At 43.2% G+C, this 21,595-nt stretch overlaps 2 protein-coding genes across 2 annotated transcripts in view; both read right to left on the reverse strand.

Moving 5' to 3' along the window:
• Nucleotides 1-1,098: 1,098 nt before the first annotated feature.
• plac8l1 (PLAC8 like 1) lies at nt 1,099-7,057 on the reverse strand (the record flags this gene model as incomplete). The annotated part of the gene is made up of 4 exons (XM_084319629.1): nt 6,929-7,057; nt 6,198-6,433; nt 4,243-4,379; nt 1,099-1,230 (listed from the first exon to the last, which is right to left on the reverse strand). Exons 1-4 carry the CDS (start codon nt 6,952-6,954, stop codon nt 1,099-1,101), a joined length of 531 nt encoding a protein of 176 aa, XP_084175755.1. The 5' UTR covers nt 6,955-7,057.
• Nucleotides 7,058-12,965: 5,908 nt separating this feature from the next.
• The window catches only part of lars1b (leucyl-tRNA synthetase 1b), a 70,189-nt gene continuing 61,559 nt past the window's right edge, over nt 12,966-21,595 (reverse strand). Inside the window, exons 31-32 of the mRNA XM_084320661.1 lie at nt 17,392-17,524; nt 12,966-13,833 (exon numbers count right to left, since the gene is read on the reverse strand). Of these exons, the coding sequence (XP_084176787.1) occupies nt 13,628-13,833; nt 17,392-17,524 (339 nt within the window). The 3' untranslated portion in view covers nt 12,966-13,627. The remainder of the gene's footprint in view (nt 13,834-17,391; nt 17,525-21,595) is intronic.

Raw genomic sequence — 21,595 nt, forward strand, 5'->3', positions numbered from 1 at the left:
GTATGAATGAAAAAATATAACGTTCCCACATCCTGAACGATAGATAATCGATGTTGAATGGGCCATAGTAATGTCAATATAGCAATACAATTTTAAAAGTTATAGCCCTGCAAAGAAGGTAAACATTTCCATAGGCTTTCAACGGTGGCAGACTGGCTATATTGATGGATATAACCCATGGCGCCCAATGTGTTAAAGGATTGTCCCACCTTTTGGTAACGTGTCTGCATGCCTTTTATGGGTGGATGAGTTTACTTGCAGTACCGCTACGTGCCACAGTCAATTCACAACACTTGAAGTCCATTGTGACTGTGGATATACTCACGGACCTCCGTTACATTAGCGCAAAATAATGGAAGCGGATGCGTAGTGCAGTACTGTACCTTGCAGCCGGATAGCTTTCTACTAAACGTACAGAGAGGAAATTGGTAACTTGTGTTCTTGTCCGACTCTGGAGAAGACAGTAAACACATTTCCCACAACGTCGGTTGTGTGATAGACAGTAAAGGGTTAACCTTCTGTCGTGTGGCAGTGAAAGGGTTAACCCTCTGTGAATTGTCGCAGTGAAAGGGTTAACCGTTTTTGGTAGTGCGGCGGTGAAAGGGTTAATGAGGAGATGTAGAAATGCCCTCATTAGATAGAATGCACAGTCAGGGACCCAAGACAAAGGACCTAATCCTACTCATTATACAGGGTGGAAAGGAATCCCAACCTGAGCATGACATAAGAGCAAAATTGCTTAGCAACCGTTTGTTGACATAAGAGCAAGCAATTGTTGTTGGTGGAAGATCAAAATAAAGCTTTGGTCTTTGTTTAACCTTATGTTTGAAAGGATTATGTAAAAAGAAAAGTGTCTAAAAGCAATAACATACTCAAGATCTATACAGTGGTTTATTGTTGGCCTGTGCTGTGGCCTCGTTCCTACAACCGCATCACACAGGTGCCAATAACCACAATATATAGCACTCATGCTCACATGTTATTGGCCAAAAAAAAACATACATTTTGAACCTTGCTATATTTTGTCATAGTTTGTCCTCTCCCATCAACTTTGAATTTGATCGGGTAGGCTGGGTTTAGTCTCTGCATGGGGCCTCCTCAGGAGCACTGCAGGGCGGTGGAGACGTGGTACGTCTGACTCTTCATCCTCCTCTTCGTCTCTCTAATCATCTGACAGACAGCCAGAGGGTAGCAGCAGTAGACTGTGGTCCAGTCTTCGCAAATACTGCCCTTTAATCCCACACACACACACACACACACACACACGCACACGCACACACTCACACACACACACACACACACACACACACACACACACACACATACACACACACACACGCAATTGTTTCCAATGCATGTAATGTCATTGGAAACAAACACACATTGTGCGGTGGAGGAGAGGTTAACACCTGTGTTTACATCTGGGAGCAGGGATGAGAGTTTTCCCACGACGCCATGTGTGTTTTCTGAAGCCTTGAGGCATGTAGAGTAAATGTCTTACGTTGTCTACTCATGAGTCTTTAGTACAACAAATGTTCAAATGCTGATTGTTACAGACATACATACTGTGCATACATAGCAAATGGTGGTGCAGAGAATACACACTCACCGTCATTAGGTACAGTGTATCTGTAATGCTACTGTCATTAGGTACAGTATATCTGTAATGCTACTGTCATTAGGTACAGTATATCTGTAATGCTAGGTACAGTGTATCTGTAATACCGTCATTAGGTACAGTGTATCTGTAATACCGTCATTAGGTACAGTGTATCTGTAATGCTACTGTCATTAGGTACAGTGTATCTGTAATGCTACTGTCATTAAGTACAGTGTATCTGTAATACTGTCATTAAGTACAGTATATCTGTAATGCTACTGTCATTAGGTACAGTGTATCTGTAATACTGTCATTAGGTACAGTGTATCTGTAATGCTACTGTCATTAGGTACAGTGTATCTGTAATACTGTCATTAGGTACAGTGTATTTGTAATACTGTCATTAGGTACAGTGTATCTGTAATACTGTCATTAGGTACAGTGTATTTGTAATACTGTCATTAGGTACAGTGTATCTGTAATACTGTCATTAGGTACAGTGTATCTGTAATACTGTCATTAGGTACAGTGTATCTGTAATACTGTCATTAGGTACAGTGTATTTGTAATACTGTCATTAGGTACAGTGTATCTGTAATACTGTCATTAGGTACAGTGTATCTGTAATACTGTCATTAGGTACAGTGTATTTGTAATACTGTCATTAGGTACAGTGTATCTGTAATACTGTCATTAGGTACAGTGTATCTGTAATACTGTCATTAGGTACAGTGTATTTGTAATACTGTCATTAGGTACAGCGTATCTGTAATGCTACTGTCATTAGGTACAGTGTATCTGTAATGCTACTGTCATTAGGTACAGTGTATTTGTAATGCTACTGTCATTAGGTACAGTATATTTGTAATGCTACTGTCATTAGGTACAGTGTATTTGTAATGCTACTGTCATTAGGTACAGTATATTTGTAATGCTACTGTCATTAGGTACAGTATATCTGTAATGCTAGGTACAGTATATCTGTAATGCTACTGTCATTAGGTACAGTATATTTGTAATGCTACTGTCATTAGGTACAGTATATTTGTAATGCTACTGTCATTAGGTACAGTATATCTGTAATGCTACTGTCATTAGGTACAGTCTATTTGTAATGCTACTGTCATTAGGTACAGTGCATCTGTAATGCTACTGTCATTAGGTACAGTGTATCTGTAATGCTACCGTCATTAGGTACAGTATATCTGTAATGCTACTGTCATTAGGTACAGTGTATCTGTAATGCTACTGTCATTAAGTACAGTGTATCTGTAATGCTACTGTCATTAGGTACAGTGTATCTGTAATACTGTCATTAGGTACAGTATATTTGTAATGCTACTGTCATTAGGTACAGTGTATCTGTAATGCTACTGTCATTAGGTACAGTGTATTTGTAATGCTACTGTCATTAGGTACAGTGTATTTGTAATGCTACTGTCATTAGGTACAGTGTATTTGTAATGCTACTGTCATTAGGTACAGTGTATTTGTAAGGATACTGTCATTTCCAGTTAGAGGTCACTATTGCTCATTGCATGTAAAATCAATGTTTTTAGATGCCAAAGCACCCCATAGACCAGCAACGTCACTATCTCAGTCATGCAGTCATTCAGAAATGAATTCACTCATGGTTAGCCACTCTGCCCCTAGTGGCGCCTCATGAGCGCTGCACTTTGTGTTCAATCAAAGGACCTGGAGGGCATGATGAATACTTGGCATCTATGACACTTTGTGTTCTTGTTGATCATAATGTTGATTGTTTTGTATTTGTCTGTTTGGTTTTATTTTACTTAAACAATAGCAGAGTTGCATGTCTTATATGTATATTCTAAAATACACAAGACCTTTATTCCATACATTCATTTAGTAGAGCCTCGAGTGAAGTGTCAGTATTGCTGATTCAAAATAACAACACTGACTGCACAGATATTTGCATATACACTGCAGATTATCACTCACTCACTCCCTCACTGACTGATTCACTCACTCACTCACGCAATAATAATAATAATAATAATAATAATAATAATAATAATAATAATAATAATAATAATAATAATAATAATAATAATAATAATAATAATAATAATAATAATAATAATAATAATAATAATAATAATAATAATAATAATAATAATAATAATAATAATAATAATAATAATAATAATAATAATAATAGTATATTTGATTTGTAATGCGCTTTATAATTGTGGAGCAAATCTCAAAGCGCTACATTTTAAAAGAACATAAAAACTAGCAAGAGTAAAAGAAGAAAGAATAAAAAATAGGCAAGACCTAGCAAGGAGTCGAAAGAACACTAAAACTAGTAACAGAGTAAGAGAAACATAGAATAAATAAAACTGTGTGGAGCAAAATATTTGATAAAAATCAACAAAAGGCTCTATTAAAAAGATGAGTTTTGAGGCCCTTCTTGAAGGCATCCACAGTCTGTGGTGCTCTCAGGTGGTCAGGGAGAGCATTCCACAGACTGGGAGCGGAAAAAGCAAAAAGCCCGATCTCCCACAGTGCAGAGTTTGGTCCTTGGGCGCTGGAGGAGGTTTGCCAATACTCACTCATTCCCATTCATTTGCTCACTCACTCACTCACTCGCTCACTCACTCATCCGCTGACTCACTCACCCTCATTTTGTATTTCTCTCTGATTCCAACCCTCATGGCAAAAGTTGATCCTGGTAGGAGAGGAAGACAGAGACACTCCCCGTACTGATGGGCCAAGCTCAGGTCCAAACAGCACGGCGCCACAGCTCCCAGCATGCCTACAGGAAGACATATCGTACAGGTTAGTATGGGTTGGTTAATATAATGGGACAGGTTAGTTTGGGACGGCTTAGTATGGGATAGAGGTGAAGATAGAGGTATCATTGAAAAAAAAAACACACATTGAGGATAATGTGCTTTTGTGGAACCAGTTATTTTATGCTAGTTTATCGGCAAAAGGACAAAGTTGTGCACATGTTTTAATGGGTGAGTCCAAATGGTGCTCCTGTTTTTTTTTATTATTTGTATGTGGTTGAGTGTACATGTACAGTGTCCAAATTATTAAACATTACACATAGCAACTTTAAAGGGATAGTCCGGACTTTGGACATTAAGTTGTATGAAATACTGTCCAGTAGCGTAGTGGATGCAAAGCTTTTAGCTTACTGACTGTGTCCCGTGGTCGGAGTTCTGGTCGGGGCCGGAGAGCGACCAGAAGGCAAACAGGGTCTTGAAACCAAAAGGCTTTAATCCACACCACAACATGCAGGTAAAAGAGTTACCTATTTCTAACACAAAATCATTGTCCTCCAGCATTTAGAAGTCTGATATCACTTGGCACTATTTTTGTTTCTTAGAAAAAGCCGGTGTATCACTCTGCGCTGGAGCCATTTCACAGGTAACACGACCTGCCAGCTGTTTCTGGCCGGCTCTGCTGCCAGAACTATCACTGTCAGAACTCGGGACTTGAGAACTAGAGACTTTCCCCAAGGGGATTAATAAATGATCATCTTATCTTAAATTGCTGGAGGACAATGATTGTGTGCTAGAAATAGGTCAACCATTTTGCCCTTTTGCATGTTGTGGTTTGGATTAAAACGTTCTGCCGTTTGCTGCCCATCTTAAGCTTCTCAGTTCACTCGCAAACCCGGCCAGAACGCGTGAACACTTTCGGCAACCAACATGTACTTCCGCGTTTCTCTGATTGGCCAGCGATCGGCCAGCCCTCTACGCCCTACGCCGGTAACGCGCGCATGCGCATTTCGCGCATTTCGTACTTGTCTCCCTGTGTACAACAGCTGAGAGCTCCAGCATAGCTATGTCCGCGAGCTAGGTGCAAGCCAGAGTAAAACACAGTTTTCATTCAATCAATAATAACATTAACGAGACTCTCGTTGTGTCTATTCTGCTAACACTACCTCTCATTGCTTTGTACGTTACCTAGGCTCTCGTGTCTATCTGCTAACGGTAACGTTAGCATTAAGCTAACAAGCTGTAACGGCACCAGTCTAGCACAACATTAGCACCTAACCTAACAACAACAACAAGCTTAACAAGTGAGCTATCTTTTTGTGAGACTAAACTCTCCGCTCGGTGGCAAATTGTGTTTATGTCGGTTTTGTTTCATCAATAAATGAGGCAGAATACACAGTGACTGTATCCTTTTTTGTTTATTGCACTTGTTCCTGCTGCAAATGAAATCCTACTATGCGAGACATTAAAGATGGCGGCTTTCTGTTTTTCTGGAGAGCCTCCAACGAGTGACGCGTCTCTCTTCTGCCCAATCAGTGGTCTGCAGTGTTTCACGTGACTCATGAGGGGGTAAACGAGCGTAGAGCGGCTGGTATTCACGAAGGAGAGCGCTGGCCAACGCTGGCCAATCAGAGAAACGCGGAAGTACATGTTGGTTGCCCAAAGTGTTCACGCGGCCAGAACTCAGATGCAATGTCCCCAACTTTGGCCTAGGACAGTGTGCGTGTGCATGCGTGTATGTGAGAAAGGGCGATAGAGAGAGAGAGAGAGAGAGAGAGAGAGAGAGAGAGAGAGAGAGAGAGAGAGAGGGGGGGGGGGGGGACTGAAAGACAGAGCTCCCTTACATGTAGTCATATCTCCAAAGATGTCAAACAGGCCAGTGCTCCAGTCCCCGCCCGTCTGTGTGATGGTGGTGATGGTTGTCGTGGTGACACCGAGGCCGGGCTGTGTGAGCACGGGCTCCATCGCCATAGCGATGCTCTCTGACCTCCAGTCATCATCCCCCTCTGTGTGATCGAATCCCTCCTCTTCCTGTTCTTCAAACACTGGTGCCAGAGCTTTGGTGATGAAGGGCCCTGGTCTGAAATGAAAGAAAGATGAACATGAAACTGAAACTACTAGTTAACTAGCCTTGGTGCTTAAACTGAACCGGTGCATTGCCTGTGTGCCACCACTGGGGACAGAGTGGCTGCATGAGTGAGTGAGAGACATTGCCTGTCTATGAGGTGCTTTGCATTTGCAACAAAACATTTCTGGTTCAGTGTTCCAGTACTACACTGTAAGCAGTGTTATACTATAATCCGTTGCTAAATTAAATTTGAACTCATTTATTTCATTAAATTAAATCTAGTCTCCCCGCAGCATATCAATTTGTGGCGTTCAGCTGACATCCACCATAGAGATTTGAACAGCAACTCATAATTACCCCAATTACACGACTACAGCAGCAGCATAATAAAACACGAGATACCCGTATAGACTCTGAACGAGCTGCTTCCTATAATAATGAATTGTCATCATCTGCAGCAGTGACCTGAAGACCACATCGCAGGGACAACGTCAAAGAGAAACTTACTGCTCTGCAACTGTCATCTCTTCCATGGTAATGCTCCTCCTTCTTCTCCCTGTCTGTGTATACGTATGTGTGTGTGTGTGTGTGTGTGTGTGTGTGTGTGTGTGTGTGTGTGTGTGTGTGTGTGTGTGTGTGTGTGTGCGTGCGTGCGTGCGTGCGTGCGTGCGTGCGTGCGTGTGTGTGTGCGTGCGTGCGTGCGTGCGTGTGTGTGTGTGTGCGTGCGTGCGTGCATGCGTGTGTGTGTGTGCGCGTGTGTGTGTATGTGTGTGTATTATGGTGAGGGAGGTTAAGGGAGAATGGGAGAATGGTTTAGGAAGGAGGTCGAGACAGAGAGACAGAGAGAGAGAGAGAGAGAGAGCGAGAGAGAATAGAGAGGGGTGAGTGTCCAGACTGGAGGGGAGGAGGAGGGGGAGAGGGTGATGGAGGACAGAGGAGAGAGAGGGGGGGGGGCTGGGTGAGATGGCCCTAGTTAGAGAGAGAGAGAGAGAGAGAGAGAGAGAGAGAGAGAGAGAGAGAGAGAGAGAGAGAGATGGGTGTGTTGGAGCAGATAAAGCAGCACTGTGGGCTGCAGCCAGGAGGCTGTGTGGAGGAGATAACTGCTGTGGTTCTCCTGCATCTCAGGCGTACAGTAAACCCTGCCCCTCGCTAATGCAGCATGAAAACATGCATAATGTAGACACACACACACACACACATTATACACAAGTGCACGTGCGCACACACACACATCTACCATTGGACATGTTTAATATAATTACATCAATGCATGCCTGCATGTGTGTACGAGAGAGCGCATGTGCATGCAGCATACACACTCATCTGACAGTGATGCATGTGCTTAAAACAATTACACAAATGTGTGCATCTGTACACACACAATCTCTCGCTCTCGCTCTCTCTCTCTCTCTCTCTCTCTCTCTCTCTCTCTCTCTCTCTCTCACACTCACACAATGCTGATGATGTCTGAGCAAGCAGGTCTGTCTGGAGCAGAGTGAAGCCTCTAATAGAGAAAGTAAATCCAGCCTGAGGGTTTAAGCTTGGCAGGGAAAGGCTGCAGGCCAAGGCATAGACCATAATATCACAGACAGGGGCAGAGAGGAAAAGAGAGCAGGGAGAGGGAGAAACGTGCAAAGATGGACCTGCACGCAAGTACACACACACACACACACACACACAGCAAGCCAGACTACAGACCAGTGGGTGTTCTTATACGGTGATTCACAGAAGTCAGAATGTCTTCTAGATCTTATAAATGCAGAAACATTTTGGCTACAATTAGGGTGACCAGGTGTCCCCCTTTTGGTTGTACTGTCCCACCATTTGAGACCGCGTCCCACATATTGAGAGGATGTCCCTCTTTTCGAAGCAAAAATAATAATAATCGAACACAAGACATTCCTGTCAAGTGATAAAGTTTGAATATTTAAAACAGATGTTAGGTGGTAACAAGCCGGCTGGCAGTGCCAAGATGAATGTGGAGAGATATAATTCTGTATTTAATTTGTATTTATTTTGATTTAACCTTTATCTATTCGGTGAAGACGAGTTATCCTAATAAAAAGAATTACATTATCTATCTGTCCCACTTTGTCCCACCAAAATCTTACTGTTGTCCTGCTTTTGGACTTTTTGCATCTGGTCACCCTAGCTACAATATCATTAATATTTAACTACAAATTAAAACTAACATTCTTTATAAAAACACGATTCTAAGACATTCACTTAATACTGTATTTGTTAAATACATCTAGAAACGCTCACCTCCTAAGAAGACAAACAGTCCTGTAGTGAAGTTTCAGACCTCTATGTTTGAACCAGGAACTGAACGCCACATCTCATAACCAAAGTGACACAGAGTTGCACTTCACGTTTTGAGGTGGCCATCTGCATTTCCTGTGCTCTCGACGGTTACCTTTTATGTTCACGTTTCTCTCTACAGTGTGTGTGTGTGTGTGCGTGCATGACAGTGAGAGAGAGAAGGGAGATATAGAGAAAGAGGTGGCGAGACTCACACTACACATATACAGTATAGATAAACTTAAGTCTTCAAAAGTCAACACAAGTTAAAGTGCTTTTCTAATTGCTTAACACAGACCTGGGACAATTATTTTTCGATTTGAGGATGGTCAGAGTAGATTTGAGATATTCATCATCAACACTTTAAAGCTGATCAAGAGGGTCCAATTAATTTTAACCATTACAATGAATGACTTAATTTCACAACCGTTACACTTAGCGAGTGGGTGTATAATTCCATGGATATTTGTTGTATTCCATTTGGGTCCATCGTTATTAGCGATTACTAATAATTATTTAATTTCACCACCTTTTCACTTAGGGAGTATATCGCCAGTTTCTTTGGTAATCACAGTATTCCGTTACATGATCAGCACAGACATCTTGGTAGGCAAACAGATTGATTGATTGAAAACGTTCTTTAACAGATTTCAGAATGGGTACCGTACAATACAGTACAGCTCAATATACACAATTGCAGACCAGAGAAAGACGTTGGTCTTGTTTACATCAGGGTCCCCCATTTTCAATTCATAATGACATTAATGACATACACAACATACAGATATAATAATCAAATCTAATCGTGACATTTATGACATAGAGATATACAGTACTGTTACATTTGTGACATACAAGGTATGCAAATATACAGTACTGTTAAACAGATCCTAACAGTAAATATATACATACAAGGGGGAGGGAACACATTAGGAGGGGGGTTGACATTTACGGGGGCCAGTTTAGAATTGCAGCCTCCCGTAGGTGCTCTTTGAGAGCGGTTTTGAAGGTGGGTACTGATTCACATTTTGGTGACAACAGGTGATCGTTGAGTCTAATTACAGGCCCTTATCATTAAATGAGATCTGTGGCTTATGATAATGAGCCGTGGTTATGGCAACGTTCCATATTGGTAGAAAAGGCATGACGTACAATGAGAACACTATGCCTTCTGATTGGTCGTCCTCCTTGACAACTGCTAAATATTTTATTTTACTGTACACGTTGTTTCAGAATCTCTACCAGTGTAAAAGTACTCCTTGCTGCAAAGTCCCCTTTTGGGACAAGCTTTCTACACATGAATGAATGAAAGATTTTTTTTCGAAGTATTAAAAACAAAAATATATCTGTTCATTTGACATATACAAAAGATAATAATAATAATAATAAAAAAGAGAAACATAAACAAATCATAGTTTAGTGTTTGAAAAAGGAGTAGGAAGTATACACTTTTACAAATTTCTACATCTTTTTAACTATCACAAATTAGAATTTAATCTATTGTTTATTATATGTATAAACGCGGTATCTCTCTATACAATCCAATACATTTATATAAATATACCTATAAATATGTAATATATATATACACTAAATAAATAACGATATACATAATTTCTAAAACATTTTATTTACATCTTACACATACACACACTCCCAATCAACACACTTCCTCTTCCTTCTCATTGAGAAGATTCCACAAGATTGACTGCACTATCCGCACAATAATAGCAGCGGAGGGTCCAAATAATTCACAGAAAACATGACGAGCTCTGTGAGAGGTCTGACTATTGGCTTATTCACGCCGCTCAACAAAAATGGAGCAGAGAAGAGAGACGAGACACACAAACTGAATATTTCATGTTTTATTATTTAATTGGAAAAGCACAAGCCCAACAACCAATCCCCCCCCCCCCCCCCCCACTGCTAGAAAAGAGAAAAGTTGTACAGACGAGTTGTTTGACAAATCATTTGGCGGAAATACAGTATGTGACACATTGTCGTCAATACATTCGGACAGATACATGTTTCTCTCTCTGCGCACATATGCAGCAAGAAGAGGAAGATCAAAATGGGAAATGGGATGTTCTGGGTTTCAGAGCTTTTATTCCATCCTTCCTCATTGACAGGATCAAACAGACTTGTAGCCACTCACGAGAAGCTCACGCCACTAATTCCCAGTCAATTTCAGACTGAAAAGAACAGGCCAAGTTTGTGCAACGCTGGCAGGAGGAGACCCAACCAGACGTTTCACATATTAGGAAAAGCAAACGTCAAGACTTTTAAGAACCATGAATAAAGAACAAACAACTTGCGCGCACACACACACACACAGACAGACACACACTCTCTCTCTCTCTTCTGTTCCAACACTTGCTTACTGAACATAGCTCAGCTCAGTCGCATGTAGTCCAAGGAAACAGGTGCTGGAGCGGAGAAGCTTCTTTGTTCTTTGTTCTTTATTCACGGTGTTCCTGATCCCAGCGCCTGCCAAGGGTGCATCTCCTCAAAGACTTAAAGAGAATAATCCGCCGCACCAGGTACCCACGCAGAACCCAGAGCTGGGGTCCAAGTACCCACGCAGAACCCAGACCCAGAGCTGGGGTCCAAGTACCCATGCAGAACCCAGACCCAGAGCTGGGGTCCAAGTACCCACGCAGAACCCAGACCCAGAGCTGGGGTCCAAGTACCCATGCAGAACCCAGACCCAGAGCTGGGGTCCAAGTACCCACGCAGAACCCAGACCCAGAGCTGGGGTCCAAGTACCCACGCAGCACACGGGCGACACACACTTGTTCCACACTCACAACTCCCATCCATGCCGGACGCAAAGCGTATGGGATGCCCCGATCGATCGGCCAGCGATCGGTATCGGCCGATATTCAGTATAAATATGAGATCGGTGAATTCCGATAATGCTTTATTTTCGCCGATCGTGAAAACCGATTGAAAAACATGATCCAATTATCAGCGGAGTTTTCACTCGCTGACTATTTTTTATAAAACCAAAAACGATCGGTATCGGCCGATATGGCTCATAGACAATCAGTGATCGTATCGGTGGCAAAAAACGTGATCGGGGCATCCCTAAGAACAACATATATTGCATTTTTATTTCCCCCGTCATGAAGCCATCTCTGCCGTCGACGGGACACAGTGACTTTGTAAGCTAGCGTAATAGAAAGACCGGTGGAGGGGTGCTCCAGTAGCACACCATGTTACCGCGCTCGCGCGGGACTCCGTGCTGCGTCACGGATCTGGTTGACTCCGAGTTCGATTCCCGGACTCGCCGTCATTTGCCGAATGTCTCCCCCTGCTCTCTCTCCCGTTTCACCCTGCAACTGTCGGTCATGCTTGACCAGAAAAGCGATAAACGCTAAAAAATAAAGTAAAAAAAAAAAAAAAAAGACCGGTGGTAAGGCGGATTGGCCCGTGTGTCTCCAATAGAAAAGGTTACGTCAAGACTTAAAATTATGCCTCGTCCCTAACTAAAACACATACAGATTTGTTACGGTTGTGTTGTAAAAACAACATGTGTTAATTAATAGCGACACAAAAAAAACCAAGTCCTGGCACTTCTTAATGCATCTGTACAGGTTTCAGCTTGGGACGACGACACCCTGTGTTATTCCAACACGTATTTTTGAAGAGTGTGGCGTTGATTATCAAACCCTGGAGTTTGCGGTGCAGAGCTGAGAGTGGTTTTCACACGGGGAGAGAAGATGGAAGCGGGCAATTTCAGGTCCCATTTCTCCTTGCTCAGGATAATTCCCTTAGGCCACCGTTCAGCAGGGGGAAAGCTATGAAATATTCAAATACAGAAACATAGCTTATACAGGGGCTTGGTAGCAGGTGACGTAGGTATAGAAACACAGAGATGGAACACATTTACATACACACACCTCCCTGGAACATTGTGGCATGACCGCGTATTCCGTCTTCACCTAAATCGATGCCGTGTGTTGCATCAATGTCGTACAGCTTCAAGATGATCTATGTCTACATCAGAGCATCTCACAACCTCTGAGCATCTCTGAATCTTTCACAAGTCATTTACTACTGAACAGGCCCTCACCTGTATATGTGTGTGTGTGTCAGTCATACATCAATACTTTTGTAGATTCCTGTCTGACACCATCAAGACATAATGAACACACACAGTCAGACAGGTTCTCCTTCCCTTCTGTACAATTAAATACCCATATGATCTATTTCTATGGGTTATTCTATATACAAGGTTGGATGGGAAAAAAAATATTTATTTTGTTTACACTGAGTTACCACACATATCGATACAATACCATGACTGTTCCATAACAAAGAGATCTACATCATATTGTTGAATAGTGGATTTGAATGTCCCAGGCTTCACCATGACAAGCAACAACATGATCTTAAGTCATCAGGAAATATGTTATTTGTGGTATTATTCCTTCAAAGATAACTAGCCCCACCAGCAGCCAAGCTTGACATGTATCATTTGACTGGCTGAAATCAAGATTATAATATGTCCATGATATTTGCAAAACAGAACTTTTCCAGGACTGGGAAACACCATTTTCAAAAAAAGATATATTTTCTCCATGACTGTAGGAAATCCTGTACTCAATGTTTCCTTTGTGCTACATAGTCCCATCTAGGACTGTCCTTGACTAAAGGATTTCTTTATTTTGCTGTGACAATGCTGGATAAGAACACCTTTATTTGAACAAACAGGGTTTGGCTACGATGGCTTTATACCAGGCTCCCTGTCACAGCTGAAAGACATTGGCTTAAATAAAGAACTTCTTATCTAACATTGTCCCCCCCAAGCGTAAAACGAAGTGCCTTCCAGTAGTCAGTGACTATCAGACGTGTGTGTGTGTGAGAGTGTGTGTGTGTGTGTGTGTGTGTGTGTGTGTGTTTCTAATGGATCAGATACACCAGAGTGTCTCCCATATCCACTGAGAGCCCGTTGTCGGCCATGGTGACCTTGTTCTCCTCCAGGCTGATGGTGAAGACACTCGTGTCGGAGACGGGCAGCTTGCCTTGCTCCTCGCACCCCAGGACGGGCACCCGGCGAGGCCCCATGACGGGGTCCTCATACCGCATCAGCCTCACTCTGGACAGATCTGAGGACGAGGAGGGGGAGACAATAGATAAGAGGTTAAATAAATGCCAACAGACATAAACTGAATACTGGTAGGTAGAAATACTAGAAGGTTAGCTGTAACCAGCAGGAAGGAAGGAAGGGAGGGAGGGAGGGAGGGAGGGAGGGAGGGAGGGAGGGAGGAAGGAAGGAAGGAAGGAAGGAAGGAAGGAAGGAAGGAAGGAAGGAAGGAAGGAAGGAAGGAAGGAAGGAAGGAAGGAAGGAAGGAAGGAAGGAAGGAAGAAAGGAAGGGGAGAAGAAGTGCCCACTGACATTACACATATTATTGTGGTGTGAGAAGGGAATAGACGTAATTCACTTTCATTGAAAACAGCAATAGCTGTATTGAAATTACCTAGGATGTAGAGAGAGGAGGATGTAGAGAGAGGAGGATGTAGAGAGAGGAGGATGTAGAGAGAGGAGGATGTAGAGAGAGGAGGATGTAGAGAGAGGAGGATGTAGAGAGAGGAGGATGTAGAGAGAGGAGGATGTAGAGAGAGGAGGATGTAGAGAGAGGAGGATGTAGAGAGAGGAGGATGTAGAGAGAGGAGGATGTAGAGAGAGGAGGATGTAGAGAGAGGAGGATGTAGAGAGAGGAGGATGTAGAGAGAGGAGGATGTAGAGAGAGGAGGATGTAGAGAGAGGAGGATGTAGAGAGGAGGATGTAGAGAGGATGAGGATGTAGAGAGAGGAGGATGTAGAGAGAGGATGTAGAGGGAGGATGATGTAGAGAGAGGAGGATGAGAGGAGGAGGATGTAGAGAGAGGAGGATGTAGAGAGAGGAGGATGTAGAGAGAGGAGGATGTAGAGAGGAGGATGTAGAGAGGATGAGGATGTAGAGAGAGGAGGATGTAGAGAGAGGATGTAGAGGGAGGATGATGTAGAGAGAGGAGGATGAGAGGAGGAGGATGTAGAGAGAGGAGGATGTAGAGAGAGGAGGATGTAGAGAGGAGGATGAGAGGAGGAGGATGTAGAGAGAGGAGGACGTAGAGGGAGGAGGACGTAGAGGGAGGAGGATGAGAGGGAGGAGGATGTAGAGAGAGAGGATGTAGAGGGAGGAGGATGTAGAGAGAGGAGGATGTAGAGAGAGGAGGATGTAGAGAGAGGAGGATGAGAGGGAGGAGGATGAGAGGGAGGAGGATGAGAGGGAGGAGGACGTAGAGAGAGGAGGATGTAGAGGGAGGAGGATGTAGAGAGAGGAGGATGTAGAGGGAGGAGGACGTAGAGAGAGGAGGATGTAGAGGGAGGAGGATGTAGAGAGAGGAGGATGTAGAGGGAGGAGGATGTAGAGAGAGGAGGATGTAGAGGGAGGAGGACGTAGAGGGAGGAGGATGTAGAGAGAGGAGGATGAGAGGGAGGAGGATGAGAGGGAGGAGGATGAGAGGGAGGAGGACGTAGAGAGAGGAGGATGTAGAGAGAGGAGGACGTAGAGGGAGGAGGATGTAGAGAGAGGAGGATGAGAGGGAGGAGGACGTAGAGGGAGGAGGATGTAGAGAGAGGAGGATGAGAGGGAGGAGGACGTAGAGGGAGGAGGATGAGAGGGAGGAGGACATAGAGAGAGGAGGATGTAGAGAGAGGAGGATGTAGAGGGAGGAGGATGTAGAGAGAGGAGGATGAGAGGGAGGAGGACGTAGAGGGAGGAGGATGTAGAGAGAGGAGGATGAGAGGGAGGAGGACGTAGAGAGAGGAGGATGTAGAGGGAGGAGGACGTAGAGAGAGGAGGATGAGAGGGAGGAGGACGTAGAGGGAGGAGGATGTAGAGAGAGGAGGATGAGAGGGAGGAGGACGTAGAGAGAGGAGGATGAGAGGGAGGAGGACGTAGAGGGAGGAGGACGTAGAGAGAGGAGGATGAGAGGGAGGAGGACGTAGAGAGAGGAGGATGAGAGGGAGGAGGACGTAGAGAGGGAGGATGAGAGGGAGGAGGACGTAGAGGGAGGAGGATGTAGAGAGAGGAGGATGTAGAGAGGGAGGATGAGAGAGAGGGAGGATGACGTAGAGAGAGAGGATGAGAGGGATGAGGATGTAGAGAGAGGAGGACGTAGAGGGATGAGGATGAGAGGGAGGAGGATATAGAGAGAGGAGGATGAGAGGGAGGACGTAGAGAGAGGAGGATGAGAGGGAGGAGGACGTAGAGAGAGGAGGATGAGAGGGAGGACTACGTAGAGGGAGGAGGATGAGAGGGAGGAGGACGTAGAGGGAGGAGGATGAGAGGGAGGAGGATGAGAGGGAGGAGGATGTAGAGAGAGAGGATGAGAGAGAGGAGGATGTAGAGAGAGGAGGATGTAGAGAGAGGAGGATGAGAGGGAGGAGGATGTAGAGAGAGAGGATGAGAGGGAGGAGGATGTAGAGAGAGGAGGATGAGAGGGAGGAGGATGTAGAGAGAGAGGATGAGAGGGAGGAGGATGTAGAGAGAGGAGGATGTAGAGAGAGGAGGATGTAGAGAGAGGAGGATGAGAGGGAGGAGGACGTAGAGGGAGGAGGATGAGAGGGATGAGGATGTAGAGAGGATGAGGATGAGAGGGAGGAGGATGTAGAGAGAGGATGAGAGGGAGGAGGATGTAGAGAGAGAGGATGAGAGGGAGGAGGATGTAGAGAGAGAGGATGAGAGGGAGGAGGATGAGAGAGGATGAGAGGGATGATGATGTAGAGAGAGGAGGATGAGAGGGAGGAGGATGTAGAGAGAGGAGGATGTAGAGAGAGAGGATGAGAGGGAGGAGGATGTAGAGAGAGGATGAGAGGGAGGAGGATGAGAGAGAGGATGAGAGGGATGATGATGAGAGAGAGGAGGAGATGGATGAGGATGTAGAGAGGGAGGATGAGGATGATGAGAGGGAGGATGAGGATGAAGAGAGGGAGGATGAGGATGATGAGAGGGAGGATGAGGATGAAGAGAGGGAGGATGAGGATGATGAGAGGGAGGATGAGGATGTAGAGAGAGGATGAGGATGATGAGAGGGAGGATGAGGATGAAGAGAGGGAGGATGAGGATGATGAGAGGGAGGATGAGGATGTAGAGAGGGAGGATGAGGATGATGAGAGGGAGGATGAGGATGATGAGAGGGAGGATGAGGATGTAGAGAGGGAGGATGAGGATGATGAGAGGGAGGATGAGGATGTAGAGAGGGAGGATGAGGATGATGAGAGAGAGGATGAGGATGAAGAGAGGGAGGATGAGGATGATGAGAGGGAGGATGAGGATGTAGAGAGGATGAGGATGAAGAGAGGGAGGATGAGGATGATGAGAGGGAGGATGAGGATGATGAGAGGGAGGAGGATATAGAGGTAAGAAAGACAGTGAAGAAGCAACCCGTCTCAAGCCATACTAAGGCTCATTAAAACATCCTAATTGACCTACAGTATGTCAAGCTCCACCTTCTTTTCTTGATCCTCCAATCACAACTGCTTCCATCGGACAAGGGCGGGGTTTGAGACAGGTCAATACTCTACATTGAATCGATACTCTGTATCGATCAACACTTTTATAGTTTATCTCTACCAGAGGCCTATAGAACTGTAGTTTGAGGGACCGCTTTCTACTAACCTTTGATGAGTCTGTTGCCCTTGGCGAGTCTGCGTACGATGCTGTCTCTGCTGTCGCCCTGTCGGATGTCTACTCTGGTGGAGAACATGCCGTTGGATGGCTGAGGGTTGACCAGAGACACACATACACCAGGCTGGGGGGGAGAGAGAGAGAGAGGGTCATGAGCGCGTGCACACACACAGGATTCAAATGGCAATCTGAGTGTATACAGTATAAGCAGCGGCAGCCATCTTCTTGCTACTCAACACACACACAATGATAGACACCCATGCATGCATGCAGACGCACCACACACACATTTTCTTTATACTTTGAATCTACAGATCAAATCACACATGCATAGGATTCAATATTACAAAACTTCAATATGATTTGTATGGATACAAAAAGCATAAATATATATATATTTTTTTAATAGATATAAAACGGATAGCAGAGCTTAGGCCTGTGCAACAGTGTCGCAGTACAGAGTAGCTTAAGTTTCACTTTCACTTGTAGAGTAGATTTTACATGAAGCAGAGAGAAAAGGCTCTAGAGAGGTGACACAATGATGGCGGAACATTTGGCAATATTTCAGATTTAAACCCTGCAGCAGCTCGACTGGAGAGGAGCTCAGAGGACCAGACCAGCAAAAGTATGTTTGTGTGATGTGCTAAATAACAGCTACATTGATCCGTCAATGAACTGATGAACTGACAGCCAAGTTGGAGCTTACAACACAATTAGGCAGACAGTATGATAACATACAGTATCTGCTTCCAGGATATAAAAAGCACACACACACACTATTTCTGTGCTAACGTGAAAAGAGTTGAACTGGAGGTGAACTTGATTGAAAATGTACTAAAGGTATTACTGTCCGTTGGTCTATAACATCTGGACAACAAATGGATACTCCTCATTGAAAAATTATCAAAAACAGACGGACAGATCAATGTAGCCACATAACTTCAAATATCAAAGTAAGCTCTACAGATATTGAGTGTTATTTTGTAAAATGTCCGGTATCAGCGGTGTTGTCGTGAGTTCATTATTAACACATTGGGCGCCGGGGGTTGTGCCCATCAAAGTACCCAGTCAGCCACCGTTGAAAGCTTATAGAGATGTTTACCTTCTTTACAGGGCTATAACATTTTAAATTGTATTGCTATATTGACATTACTATGGCCCATTCAACATCGATTATCTATCGTTCAGGATGTGGGAACGTTATATATTTTCATTCATACATTGTTAATAATAATAATAATAATAATGCATTGTTGTGTTAATAGCGTCGAGAATATAAGTATGTTTTTAATCTTTTCTGCTGTAATTCCAAAAACAGTAGTTATAGGCCCTGAAGCATATGATAGATTATCGATTGGCGTTTCTTTCCTATACACGCTATATTAAAAAATTCAAATGTATATGATCGGTATACATTATGCTTAATCATGCGTGAAGGAAAGGGGGGGGTTGTTTATAATTCCTTGATCGTCAGTAACCGCTTTAGTATGGGTTGATATATTGATCAGATGGTTTGCAGTGAAATTAATAAACAATCAGGCTGAAAATAACGTTAGTGTCCTCTTACCGTTCGCCGATGAGACTGGAGGAAAAAGATCCCAATAATTTGACGCCGATCTCCTAGATCCATTTCCGGTTTGTATGGCGCAATAAACGCCGAAATCATATAGATTATTAAGTTTAGAAAGCGATCCAAATGCATTATAGTGTTTGTCTGGATCCACGTAACAAGATATCACTGCCGGAGGGATTTCCTCGACGCACCGATCGGCACTTCCGGTTTTGGCGAGAGTGTAACTCGCCCGACCATCCACCAGGCGGCGGTATTGAGGCGTTGCAATCTCATACAGGGTCCCACTGCTGTCCGGAGGTTGGCTGGATGAATTATGAATGCAATGGCGAAAAAATTTAATATTGATCCCAAAAACGGCGTAAGTCGTTCTTGGCGTTCAACGCATGGCGGGGCAAAAACGGCGTAACTCGTTCTTGGCGACCAATGTGTTAATGGGAGATTTCACATCAGCGCGGCAACCCTACTTGGTAGTTATTTTTGCTCAATGCAGCCACTGACCTACATGCAGCGGGAGAAAAAAGATCATTGAAGTGTCAGCTTGTAAGATGTCATCTTCACTTGCACACGTGTTCCTAAATAATTTGTCTGGTTCACACACATCTATTTTTTGTCGCAAATGCTCACTGTCGAGCCCTGTATAATATAGCAGCATAATCAAGTCATTCTCACAAGGAAGAACACAAGTTGCATTATTTCTTTGCAGGTGAAGGTAGCTAGTGTGTGTAGCATCACCTGAATAATTATGGCCTAAGGCGCTTGCCGCTTGGTGCTGCTTTCATGTGAGCAACTGTCAAACTCCAGCATCCCTGGATGTATTTAGTCTGTCCCGCACAGAAAATCCATGTAAAAATTTCTTATTCCTGCATCCTTGATCCAAATCCTCATTTTGCAGTCATTTATGGATAGAATCAGGTGTGGCTACCAGTCAGTTGCCAGTTTAACATTTAATGAACCGAGATTGGCCCAGAGTCACGTTCCACAGTGCCTGCTTCAAGAAAAAGGCTATCAAATGCTGAAGTTCATAGCTTGTGATTAGGGATGCTCGATATTGGCTTTTTTACCGATACCGATATTCCGATATTGTCCAACTCTTAATTTCCGATACCGATATCAACCGATACTGATATATGCAGGGTTTCCCCCCAAAAAAACAGAATAATTTCAGGTAAATAATAATTTCACTGGATGCATTCAAAAGGCTTTCTAAATGTAAGCATTATCTGTGCAAAATATGATCATTAAAAAAGTAAAAATTAACATTACATATCTCTTGTTGTTGAATTAAACAAACATGCATACTTTTGACAATAAATAAAATAAGAATTGGTTCTTACTTGCTTGCCTGGGTAAATAAAGGTTAAATAAATGTAAAACCGATACCGATATTTTCCGACATCCCTACTTGTCATCCATCTGCTGAGAACAACCTCATAGAACTTATATTTGATCATTCTTCATTGTAGGTGAAATTCGTCAAAACAAGTCATTTGGCCTTACTGGAATTAACCGTTTCTGCGCCAAAAACAAGTATACTCATTATTGGCCACCAATCTAATAACGCCAACAACGAATTTACTCGTTTTTATGATCGTTATTTCATTTATTCGCTATCGTCATTCATTATTCATCGAGCAAGGCTCCGGGAGACTCTGGACTCTGTCGGATATTGCAACGCCTCAATACCGCCACCTGGTGGATTTTGGGCGAGTTGCACTTCACTCTAAACCAGATGTGGTGCTCTGTGCATCGGGGAAAATGTTCCGGGCAGAGCTATCTTGTTATGTGGATCCAGACAAACACTCTAGTGCATTTGATCGCTTTCGAGACACAAGAATCAATATGCTTTCGGCGTTTATTGCGTCGTACAAACGGAAAATGGATCTAGCAGATGGACATCAAATAATTGGAATATTTTTTCTCCAGACTCATCTGCCACAGGTAAGAGGAATCTAACGTTAATTCCAGCTCGATTGCCCATTTATTTCATTGCAATCCATCTGACCAACGTATGATGTTGTACTAAAGAAAGCCGTTACTGACAATCAAGGAATCATAAACGACCCCCCCCCCCTTTCCTTCGCGCATGATGGAGCATAATGTATACCGATCATATGCATTTGAATGTTTTAATATAGCGTGTATAGGAACGAAACGCCAATCGATTATGTATCAAATGCGTCGGGCCTATAACTCGCGTTCTAGGAATTACTGCTCTCTATACTCTAAAAACATACTTACCGTAATTCCTCTATACTAATAGTAACCCCGGCTTGTATTTGTTTCAACTGTAGCTGATACCAGGCTTGTATTAGGAGGAGGCATGTATAAGAGAGAGGCCTATATTTCTAATTTTCAAACAGATCATAATGAATAAATCAACATTTTGTGTCAGTTTGAACCCAGTAAAATGTACTGGGTTCATTTATTGAAACCAAGTACTCTATGAAATACGGTAGTAAACAGTGCAATTACAGGTAGTCAAAAAAAGTAAAATAAAGTAAAATAGTGCAATCACAATACTGGTATAATAATAATAATAATAATAATAATAATAATAATAATAATAATAATAATAATAATAATAATAATAATAATAATAATAATAATAATAATAATAATAAT

Source organism: Notolepis coatsorum, assembly GCF_963971535.1.
Source record: "Notolepis coatsorum genome assembly, chromosome: 8".
In the NCBI taxonomy this organism is placed as follows: Eukaryota; Metazoa; Chordata; class Actinopteri; order Aulopiformes; family Paralepididae; genus Notolepis; species Notolepis coatsorum.